The sequence below is a fragment of the Oryzias melastigma genome, linkage group LG1 (assembly GCF_002922805.2).
Source record: "Oryzias melastigma strain HK-1 linkage group LG1, ASM292280v2, whole genome shotgun sequence".
Taxonomy (NCBI): Eukaryota; Metazoa; Chordata; class Actinopteri; order Beloniformes; family Adrianichthyidae; genus Oryzias; species Oryzias melastigma.
Genome location: NC_050512.1, coordinates 10,181,895 through 10,193,067, shown reverse-complemented (window position 1 = coordinate 10,193,067; position 11,173 = coordinate 10,181,895). Strand labels below are relative to the sequence as shown.

Below are 11,173 nucleotides of genomic sequence, written 5' to 3'. Positions count from 1 at the left end.
GCCATTCTTAGCACCAAAAAAAAAACTGTTGTTTTCTGTGACATAGTTTATGCAGAGCGGCAGTAGTTCAATAGAAATTTGCCTCTGAGTTGTAGGCGGGATAGCTGGCTTGAAGAAAGCCTGCGCTGATATCCCACCAGCCCTTTGTTCACAAATTCTCCTACTAGCTTACAGCTCCTCACAACCCCAACCTAACATTACCGGTGGAACAAAAAAAGGTGAACAATTTCAGAGCAATCCAGCTGTACAGGTTAGACCCATCTAGCTCAAACAAGGAAAGCAAAGATGAACATGGATTTATTTGTCTGTGAGAGGATACATCAGAATGGTGGAGCAGGGGGCTTGTGGCCCGCCCAGCGCATTTGTGACATCACAAAATGCCCTCCTGATTTAACATCCATCCATTTTCTTGAGCGCTTCGTCCCTTTCGGGGTCGCGGGGGTGCCGGAGCCTATCCCGGCTACTGATGGGCGAAGGCGGGGTACACCCTGGACAGGTCGCCAGTCTGTCGCAGGGCCTCAACCACACACACATCCACTCTCACAATCACACCTAGGGGCAATTTAGAGTCACCGATTAACCTATGAAGCATGTTTTTGGACGGTGGGAGGAAGCCGGAGTCCCCGGTGAAAACCCACGCATGCACGGGGAGAACATGCAAACTCCATACAGAAAGGTCCCAGCCGGGATTCGAACCGGGGCCTTCTCGCTGTGAGGCAAGAGCGCTAACCACTGCGCCACCGTGCAGCCCCCTGATTTAACGTTATTTTTAAAAAGAAATACTCAGGAATACTGCGTTGATTGTCTTTATATATGTCCTCCATCATGAGAAAAATGCAACAAGAACATGCAAAAACACGACTTTTACTGGAGTGGTCTTCGAAGCATTTAAATGCAACTAATGGTATGAAAAAAAAACAGTTTTTTTAAATTAATTATTATTATTATTTACCACTGCCGACATTATGTCATGTGGGCTACTTGCTGCAGTGGCTCAAATTATCTTATTTTAAATGGAAGTCAAAAGTTACTCTCTTATTCATATTGAGAAAATTGCTATTTTTTCCTTTATATTTAACTCAATGCTTTATATTAATTCACATTTATCATAACAGGACACAAAGCAGAGTCTTATTTTCCTAAAGGGACTGTGTGTCTCGTGTTTGGTTGTGGTCAGTGAGAAATTGTCTCTTTCGGTGTTGTAGATAGACTTGATCGAAACAAACAACTTGTGTTGACACAGGTGAAAGTTTCAGCCAATGAAACCCTGGAGCTGAAACCACGTGGTTTAAAACCCCGGAAGTAAACAGTGAGGACTTTAGATCCTGGAGCTCCACATGTCTCTGTCTTCACTACTTCATTTTTAGGATGAGGTCTGCTGTGCTTCACGTCGTAATCCCTTTGGGGATGATCGCCGCCCTGTCGAGGACGAGTGTGTTCAGTGACGTCCACGTGGACCTGACTTATGAGCACTACGCGGAGGAGAGGCTGGACTACCTGCCTGCTGTCGTAGCCATGCCGTGTAACTGTCTGGTTAACGTGGGTTACTTCCTCGTGGGACTATATTGGCTGTTCTGGGGCGGATACATCCAGGAAAGAGAAGACAGTCGATATTTGAGGGAGGTGTTCGCCGTTATGGCCATCTGCTACGCGCCGGTGCAGTGGACGCGCCTCGCAACGCTGCAGCGCGCGCCCGCCGTGCTGGATCAGTGGGTGACGCTGCCGATCTTCGCGTGGGTTCCCGCGTGGATTGACCACATAGAAGACCTGCCGCGGAGGTGGCGCTCCCGGAGAGCGGCGGCGCTGGAACTGTGCTCCGTCCTCAGTTACGGACTCGCGCTTGCGCACGAACTCGGCTTCGAGACTGCTCTGGCCTGTCACGTGACTTTTGCTGTGTACAAGGGAGTCCGCGTGCAGGTGTCTCACGGGGACGATCGCTCCAGGCGACACCTCCTGCAGGCGATGGCCTCCTGCGCGGGCTTTGTGGGGCTGAAGCTGCTGGATCACCGGCTCTCGGAGTTCTGGCTGTTCCAGAGGTTCACCGGACACTTCTGGTCCAAAGTGTGCGACGTGCTGCAGTTCCACTACAGCTTCTGCTTCCTGACCACGGTCACGCGCAGGGCGCAGACGGATAAAACCAGCTAGTGAGACGTCTTGCAAAAAATAGGGAAATAAACTGATGATGGAAGAAAAAAGGGTTTTCTCAATCTGCAAATAGTTCTAGAAAGAATAAACATATAAAGGAATCAAAAGGGGGCCCAGAATGGACCCCTGAGGGACTACAAACCATTAATTTATTCTAAAAACATGTTTACATGCTTTGCTCCCTACGTTATTTTACTGAAATTTCTTTTAATTTCACTACTAATCTATTCTTCTAATAAATTTCAATTAAATTAGCATTTTTTTATTCCAAACCCCGATTTTATCTGGTTATGATAAACTGCCCTTTTATTAAAAACTGAAGCTTTTTTAAGTTAAATGTCTTTCAAAATACCTTTCATTACCTTGTAAGGAAAAAAACAATCTTTGTAAACATTTCCTGCACTTTAAGTAAAAACTGATTCAATTTGATGACTCCACTTTTGTTTTTATCTTTAAATATTGTCGTTTCTGGAACTTGTCAATTGCATCACGACTTCTGATCATTATAAATAACATCACTTAGAAGAATCAGAGTCGCAGACATTAAATTATTTCTGCAGCTCATAATCATGAGCTACAGAAATAATACGGGACCATTTATGCATTTTTATTGAGATTTTTGCCCTTTCTCTTAACTAGGCATAGTTTAATTGCTGCAGCCTTTTCCTCATTAGATTTCACTGCTTTTTTTGAATACATTTCAGGATACAAACTACAAAAACTGCAAACCCGACACTCTGAGCCACATTATATCGATAAAAATAATATGGTTCTTTTGTTTTAGTAAATTAATTATATCAATAGATTTTTAACATGTCAGATAAAAGAAAAATTATGGTACTAGTGGTTTATTATTAGAAGAAGCTTAAAGCACAAGTAGGCAAAAAATAAAAAAGGGGATTTAACACTAGTGTTGTCGAGTTTATATTCTACAGTAACATGAAAAAAAGGATGAAGAAACACCAAAGTCATAATAAAGGAAAGTTAATGTTTCTTTTGGTGTTCTTGCATTTAAATTCAAGTAAATCTGCTGCAGCAGGAGGATCTTCTCAACACAGGGTGGATTTTATTTTGAAAGGAACTTGTACATATAGGGTTATCAAAAGTAAAAGAAGTTCAAATTGTTATAGAAAATTATAACAATTAAATTATGAAAATATTTAAAAGTTGCATTTTAATGAATGGGTTGATGGCCAAAAAAAACAAAGCATATATTTTTTAAACAGTGACTTTGCAGCTCTTGCTGGGTGTTGGTCAGTAAGAAACTGGACCAAATGGCAATTTTAATGTTAAAGATTGCAGACCTCTGCTGTAAAAAAAAAAAAAAAAATCAAGAACACCAATAGAAGAGTCTGTAAATAAATCCAAATTTCTGTTTTAGCTGTTTATGAGGGCTTAATAATCCCGCTTTTATCAGAATTTAGAACAGAAAGAATTTAGAAAAAAAATCAATAACAAATTTAGATCTGTTTAATTTAAGACCAAACTACATATTTTATAACAGAATAAATCTAACAAGTAAATAAGTATACATACAAAAAAAAGACGCCATACCTTTTTATCTAAGAAAAATCTGTTATTATTGACTGTGTTTTTCTCCCATTTCTAAGATCTCCAGGTATCACTTTGATAGATTTACCTCAAAAACTGGGGTTACATTAAGCAGGAAAACTATTTATTTCATGACTGTTTGGCTCTTTAGTTCCTCAAGCAGACATGATGATGGTCACAAGGTCTTTTACATGGAGGTGAAACCATCCCCTACATGACCTATAACTCCAACATATGTCCAGCTGTCCGTCCTTTCTTTGCTCATTATCTGCAGCATGGAGGATCAGAGGGTGAATTTACTTCTCCTTCTTCTTCTTTGTGCATTTTTATTATTTTTTTCTTTAATCTGGAATTATCGAGCAAAATTAGAGCAGAGAAAATCCAACAAAGCAGTAGACGAATGTGTTTCAGGAATTAAATCAACAACCATCTGACCTGCAGTCAAGTGTTAGCTAAACATTTTCTTTAGTTTGGAAAAGAAGCCTCCCTCCTCCTTCTGCTCCTGCTTTTCTTCTGACTTTGCACCTGAGCTTTGGTGTTTGCTGCCCCCTGCTGGGCAAAAACAGACATTTTACCAGATTAATGATCAGACTTCAAATGTAGTCAATCCAAACCATCTTTTTGATGGTTTTGCTTTATATCAGTCTATTTTTGGCAAAGAATCATAAAATAATTACATCTATTTTAGAACGTTAACCCTGACCTTTTGAAGGACTGAATCCATTGATGGTTCCTTGAACATCAGCCTCCTCTTCTGCATAACTCAGTAACAAAGAGCGTTGCCTTTGTGTCACTTTCCTGCAGGAACCAAAGATTGTACATCAGTGACACAACAAAGAGTTCACAACTGCTTCGTCTTTGGTTCGCTTGGTTGTTAGCGGAAGTGAACTTCTTCAGATTCAAGTCAGTTTAGACCCATGATCAAGCAGAAAAAAGGGTAAAGAAGCTAAAAGGGTTTAAAAAGTCAGAACTTGGACTATTTTCAAAATAAACATCATGTGGGGACGACATATATCACTTTGAGTGAACCCCTGATGTTATTAGTCTTGCCAGAAAAACACTCGGTGCTGGTGTGCTTCTATTAGATCCGTCAGAGCAAAATTTCCCATCACCACGTTTCAATCAAAATCAGATTTTTTTCTGATTTCTTTAAAAAAAAATACATTTCACTATTTTTTTTTAATTCAGCATCACTTAGAAATGCTATTTGTTAAAGTGAATTACAATACCTACAATCTTTCAGGGGAACTGAGCTTTCACAGTTTGGTAACTAATAAAGTGTAAAGTCTTACTTGGGCACTTTGATCTTGATGTGAACATAATGATCTCCGTAGCCGAAGCTGTTCATCCTCCGGATCCCTTTGCCCTGCAGCCGAATCACCTGATCCGCTTCACAACCAGCAGGAATCTGCAAACGCAAAGTTTGAATTTTACAGAAATGCAAGAATATTAACATTCTAAGTCATGCAGAGGAGGGTGGGACTTGATGGTTTCTCTTAAACTGATTGGGCTCCACAGCAGCTCCGTACTCACCACTATACTGATGGTTTCATACAGCCCCGGTGCTGTTGCTGTGCCTCCCAGAATAGCCTGAGCTATAGAGATAAACGCGTCTGAGTGGATGTCTGCTCCATTCCGTCTGAACACTGGGCTCTTTTGGACCTGTTCATTGTAAATAGGTTGGAAGAATCTTTTAAATCTACATCAAAAATGTATTTATAATCCAGGTGTGTCTCCCATCGTCCAAAAAGACTTTACATGACAAGACAGGATTAATGCATTGAGCAGAAATGAAGTTTGAGACATAAAAGGATTCAACAAAGTACTAGGGCAACCATAAAAGAATATATATATATATATATATTAGGGCTGTCAGATTTAGCGCGTTAAAAACGCATTAATCTGACACGTGCTTGACGCCGACAATTTTTTGGATGCATTAATCGCGGATTTTCCATAGACTGTATATAATGGGAGGACCTCATAGCTCGGTAAGTCCATTATTTTTTACAGTCAATGGGATTTTCTCATACGTGCCTTTCCACACTGCGCAGGTGTCCCTCATCGCCCTAACCCGGCTGCTCTCACTAAATCACGGGCGGGTCTCCAACCACCGAGCTGCGACCTCAACCCGGCCGGCGCTAAGACCTGGAGAGCTCCTGCACCCTAACCCGGCTCCGGTTCGCGTCCAGTACCACGTCTGGTGGTACCGGCTCGCGTCCCGAGAGCTGCGGACCCCCGACGTTCCGAACAGCAAGCGCACCGGGGGACGTTTTAAATGTTCTGGAGGTTTAAGCGTGATCCAACCCCAGCATAGCGGTCTGTCTGCCGGCATATTCATCGTGAGCTCCGCTGGACACGTCGCTGCATCGAGCTGCAGCCAGAGAACGCGGCGGCAGTAACAGACTGTCAAACTATCCACAGAGTATCCCGCTTTTCTCAGTCTTTAAGGTTTTAAAAAACAAAAGTTCATTGGAAATGATAAATCTCTATTTCATTTATTACTGCAATTCAGCAGAGGAGGAAAAGATTTGGTCCTGACAAAAAATGAACATGAAAGTGTTATTGAAATTTTATTTTGAAGTTTTTTATTTTATTTTACTGAACGTTGATTGAAGTTTTGAATTTAAAATGCCCTTCACTTGCACTTGGGCTTTTGTTAGGCATTTTATGTTACAGCCTTTTATTGTTAAGAAAGTTTATCTCAATACAATGTTACAAAATAAAGTATTTCTGATGAAAACTAATAATTTTGACATTCTTGTTTTCATAATTAATGTAGAACTGCTAAATTCCATGAACCACACCTTTTTTTCCTTCAAAAAAAAGGCCACATATTAATTTGCGATTAATCGCGAGTTAACTCTGAACAAAGTGCGATTAATCGCGATTAAAATTTTTAATCGCCTGACAGCTCTAATATATAGTCATAAAATTATGAGAAAAATGTTATAAAATTGGCAGACAAAAAGCAGAAATTTTACAAGAATAAAATCATACAATAACTAGAAAAAATATATATTTCCTGGAAATAAAACATGACATTTATTATTTAAAAATGCATCATTTTACAACAATAAAACTATACAATTAACAAGGAAAAAAAAGATTTTTTGGGGGGGGAAATATTATTTAAAAAATAGTTTTACAAGAATAAAGTCATTCTATTATTAAGAAAATATATATATAATTTTTCTGGAAATAAAATAGTAGATTTGTTATTTAAAAAATAAAATGTACAAGAATACTCTGAGAAAAAAAACTAAATTTGATTTTTAAAATGTCATAATTTTACAAGCATGAAATTCATAATTTCATTTTTAAATATTGGACATTTACATTAAAGTAAAGCAAATTCAGTGAATGGTCAGTGTGATGTCCATCTGATTTTTCTACACTGTTTGCAACATAAATGAACTAGGTAATGTTTGATTGTCTTTGTAGAAAATTTTTAAAAGCTATATTACACATTTTAACATCGAAAGAAATCACAACTGTTTTCCTTTTAAAGTTCAGACTTTTTGGAGCATACATTTACCTCTTTATCCTTAAATGTAAGACATCAGCATTTTACATTTTTGCCTTTTTTCTTATAATTGTACGACTTTCTTCTCATACAATTTTTTAATTTTTCATAATTTTACAACTCTATTTTTATACTTTGGTTTTTTCTTCTTTTGTGGTGGCCCTAATACTCTATCCTGAAAGGATCACTTCAGTAAAAATTGTTAAAAAAATGTATATTCAGAAAAAATAAAACTCACTCTAAAGGTAATTAGGATTTCTTTGGTTCCAACTGACATGCGCACAGTCTGACCGTTGTCCACCCCTGGAAGAAAACAAACAACAGATTTACTGAGCAGACCTCAAACTACAAACAACAGCAGCTAAAGCATAGTACATACATCAAAAACTCACCTGCTGGGACAGGAACAGCCACTGTGTGCCTCTTTTTGGTTTGTCCAGAACCTCGACAGAGAGCACAGGGAGTGTTTATGATGGACCCTTTCCCTCTGCATCGCCGGCACGAGCTGCGCATCATGAATGGGCCGGTGCTGATCGTCTCCTGCAGGAGGAGGACAGACAGATGTTTTCTGACGCCATAACAACAAGACTTCCAGTGTTTACTTGCATCCGACTGAAGCTCACCATGCCGGTGCCGTTACAGTAGTGACAGAGTGACACCTTGGTGCCTGGCTCGTTGCCTATTCCACCACACCTTGGACAGTTGTCGTCGATGTTCACACTCAGCTCCTTATTCACACCTTTAGCAGCCTCAGTGAATGTGAGCTCCATCATATACTGTAAAACAAAGACAAAAAAAACAGGTTGTGTTTAAAGTCACATTTTGAAGTTCTGGAATTCAACTTTCTGTTCTTTTTAAGTTACCTCCGGCCTTTGATCAAACATATTATGGATGTCTCCAAAGCCCATGCCCCCTGAGAACTCCCCAAAAATCTTCCTGAAGAGTTCCTCCGGGTCGATGCTGGAGCCTCCTGCCCTGTAGTACTGCTGCTGTCCAGCTCCGGCCCGCTGTGGATCGAAGCCGGCGGCTCCATATGTATCATACTGCTTCCTCTTTAACTCATCACTCAGAACCTGCATGAAGATGGAGAACATTCATTTACAGTAAATGGAAAAAAAAACATGTATATTAAGTTTTCAAAAACAATAAAATACAACATTTCTGGTCATGATAGTATTTTTGTGAATGTCATTTACCATGTATCCTTCTATAAATGGCTAGAGCTTACGGTTTAGGCTTTGGTAAAATATAAAATAAAGAGTTTTTGTAACCTGAAATAATTGTTAGAAGTTTTTACCTCATAGGCTTCAGCGAGTTTGGCAAACTTCTCTTTGGCCTCTGGGTCATTGGGATTTGTGTCTGGATGGTATTTTTTTGCCAACTGGAAATGGAGAGAAACAAAGGACCGGTAAAACAAAAGATCTTTCTTTAAACAGGATTTATTCTATTCCTTCTTTGTCTTTTGTGGGTTTGCAAAGGTTGCTGGAGCCTATCCTTGCTACAATGAGATTTAAACCAGAATCCTCTCACTGTAAGGCAAGTGTCCAGCCCTCCTTTCATCAAAAAATATGCAATATATATCAAAATTCTTTACCATCAAACATTGTATCCATTATTAAAGTATTTCATAAGCAAAATGATCATAATGGTGACGCAATATGAGTCAAGACCTGATAGTACGCCTTCTTAATGTCTTTCTGTGACGCACTGCGGGAGACACCCAATATTTCATAGAAGTCCTGTTTATTTGCCAACATGGAGCTGGAATGGAAAGAGTGGCAGGGAGTTCCATGGTGGCACGTCCCCCCTGGAGACAGAGAAACAACTTTATGAGGGCAAATTATACAATTCAGCACACGTTAAGCATCAGCACTAGCTGTGTAGTAGAATGCAACTATTAGGATAACGTTATAGTGCAAAGAAAAAGTTCTAGTTTACTTAAATTTTCTTTTTTTTTCTTCTTAGCAGGACTAATACAAGTCGAAAAGGAAAAAGTTGCTTCACTGCTATAAATTACATCATTTTTATTGTCCACATTCACACAGTAACATTAAATGTACAAATGGATCAAAAACTTGCATCATATCAGTACCAAAAATGTTTTACAAAAATTAAGGATGTAGGTTATGTGCATACGGTGTTTAAGTTAAACAAAAAAGTCTATTACAGACAAAAGATAATTAAGAAAAAAAGCCTATTTGACACTGAGAAGGTAAGACAAATATGTTGCTTTTAAACCTATTTTTGCACTGATGTTTGGAAATAAAAACATTAAATGAATAAAACTTTAGGGGGACAATTGTAGGATGTTTTTAATTCAGGTGACTGCAGTAAATTCTTTAACGTTGCAGAGTTGCATCATTCTGGACCAAGGTTAACCTGGCTTTAAAAGACCAAATACAGGCCGCTCTGCTGAGACACGATGATATAAACCACCGGGACGGGTCGGTACCAAACATGTACCACACTCATTGGAATGATAGGCTGATGTAACTGACTGTTTTGCAGACAGTTAGCTAACTTTTCTCACCTGTCACTCTTGTCAATGTCACAACATTTCCTCGTGCGAAAGAGCTGAAGCTAACAGCTATCCCTCCCCGGTACGCCTGACACACGGCTGCTTTACAAACTGCACCATTTCCAGCAGATACTAAAAGAAAACGACCAGTTAAAGAGCCTGAAGAAAGTGATGAAGCTAACCAGCGAGCCGTCAGACGAGTGGCAGCAGCGCACGCCATGTCTGCGTCACTACCGGTGTCGGCGACCTCAGAAGCGTTCTGCGCATGTGCAGTGATTTGAAACAGGATATGGAAACACAAGATTGCTACTCCACTTCAGTGTAAAGTTCAACTGCGAATAATAATAATAATAATAATAATAATAATAATAATAATAGTAATAATAATAATAATAATAATAATTTACGCTTTTTTTAATCAAAATGTTCAAAAAACTATCACCCGCCTTTTCAACTAGCTACCGTCCTGCAATTTTATGACTTTCTTAAAAACGGACTATTTTCTTAATAAATACTTTTAACCTATTTTTTTTAATGCTGCCTAAACTCTTTTCGTCTTAACATCAAAATTTATCGGGAAAAGAAAATTTGTTTTTTTAACAGTGGACATTGTTGTTTCGCTTAAAAAATAATATTATCACATGACAATATATTTTCTTAATGCACAATACAGTATTTCAATTATATTGTTTTCTCTAAAGTGGTGAAATAGTCATGCATTCATTGAACCAACCATAACTTTAGAACACATTTGTAAAAATATTGTAAATATAAAGACTGTAGATGGCGATAGTGAGCTGAAAGATCTTTCACAAATATCCAAGGCTAAAATTATTTAACACACCATTCCAATTTTTAATATTACTACATTTTCTTAAAATACAGCAGCAATGTAGATCTTTTTTCTTTTGTTTTTTTGTTTGTCAAAATGTCAGAGAAAGGAAAAGGCCCTATGGATGTGGACAGGATGCCTTGTGTTTTGTCATGAACCTTTGTCTAAATAAATACCAATAAAATATGTGCACTCTATAATAAGGTCTCAGTATTAGTTACAATATTGCATGAATAAATCCTCCTCATGTGGTACTTTCTTTCTTATTGAAAAACCACAAACATATTCCTGATCCAGCTTGGTTTTATTGTAATAATGATGGTGCTGTTTATTCGTTAATTCAATATCAACCTTAAAAAAAAATCAATGTATAAAATGCTACATTACTTTTTGTCTTGGGTGAGTAATATATAAAAAATGCTATAACAATATGTTTTTTTATGCCTAAATGTTTTTAAAATGTGTTCCACCATTTGGTTGAGGCAGTTAAAAGGCTAAAGGGGAACACTTTACAATATGATTCTTTAGCAAGCTATGCTAACATATGAACACATATTATTTACATGTTTATTGGGTGTTAGGAAGACATTTATTAGCACAA

At 38.3% G+C, this 11,173-nt stretch overlaps 2 protein-coding genes across 5 annotated transcripts; one reads left to right on the top strand and one right to left on the bottom strand.

Annotated features, from left to right (window-relative positions):
- Nucleotides 1–1,280: 1,280 nt before the first annotated feature.
- On the top strand, nucleotides 1,281–2,574 carry tmem187 (transmembrane protein 187). Its single transcript, XM_024259290.2, has one exon. It carries the CDS (start codon nucleotides 1,369–1,371, stop codon nucleotides 2,143–2,145), a length of 777 nt encoding a protein of 258 aa, XP_024115058.1. The 5' UTR covers nucleotides 1,281–1,368; the 3' UTR covers nucleotides 2,146–2,574.
- Nucleotides 2,575–3,700: 1,126 nt separating this feature from the next.
- LOC112137113 (dnaJ homolog subfamily A member 3, mitochondrial) lies at nucleotides 3,701–10,010 on the bottom strand. 4 transcript variants are annotated; one of them, XM_024259262.2, is made up of 12 exons: nucleotides 9,753–10,010; nucleotides 8,893–9,029; nucleotides 8,520–8,603; nucleotides 8,086–8,295; nucleotides 7,846–7,998; nucleotides 7,615–7,762; nucleotides 7,461–7,525; nucleotides 5,230–5,358; nucleotides 4,989–5,104; nucleotides 4,400–4,494; nucleotides 4,132–4,248; nucleotides 3,701–4,042 (listed from the first exon to the last, which is right to left on the bottom strand). In XM_024259262.2, exons 1-11 carry the CDS (start codon nucleotides 9,958–9,960, stop codon nucleotides 4,145–4,147), a joined length of 1,449 nt encoding a protein of 482 aa, XP_024115030.1. In that variant the 5' UTR covers nucleotides 9,961–10,010; the 3' UTR covers nucleotides 3,701–4,042; nucleotides 4,132–4,144. The 4 variants fall into 4 exon arrangements, with proteins under 4 accessions (XP_024115030.1, XP_024115032.1, XP_024115029.1 ...); XM_024259264.2 differs by having other exon boundaries at nucleotides 3,799–4,042; nucleotides 4,132–4,245; nucleotides 9,753–10,009; XM_024259261.2 differs by having other exon boundaries at nucleotides 3,799–4,248.
- Between the last annotated feature and the right edge of the window lie 1,163 nt (nucleotides 10,011–11,173).

Bases quoted from the DNA above. Each gene is read 5' to 3' on its own strand.
- tmem187 (XM_024259290.2), top strand. From the start codon at position 1,369: ATGAGGTCTGCTGTGCTTCACGTCGTAATCCCTTTGGGGATGATCGCC.
- LOC112137113 (XM_024259262.2), bottom strand. From the start codon at position 9,960: ATGGCGTGCGCTGCTGCCACTCGTCTGACGGCTCGCTGGTTAGCTTCA. The intron at 9,030-9,752 runs GTGAGAAAAGTT...CTCTGTCTCCAG, and splicing joins GACATTGACAAGAGTGACAG to GGGGGACGTGCCACCATGGA. The intron at 8,296-8,519 runs GTAAAAACTTCT...ATCTTCATGCAG, and splicing joins AACTCGCTGAAGCCTATGAG to GTTCTGAGTGATGAGTTAAA.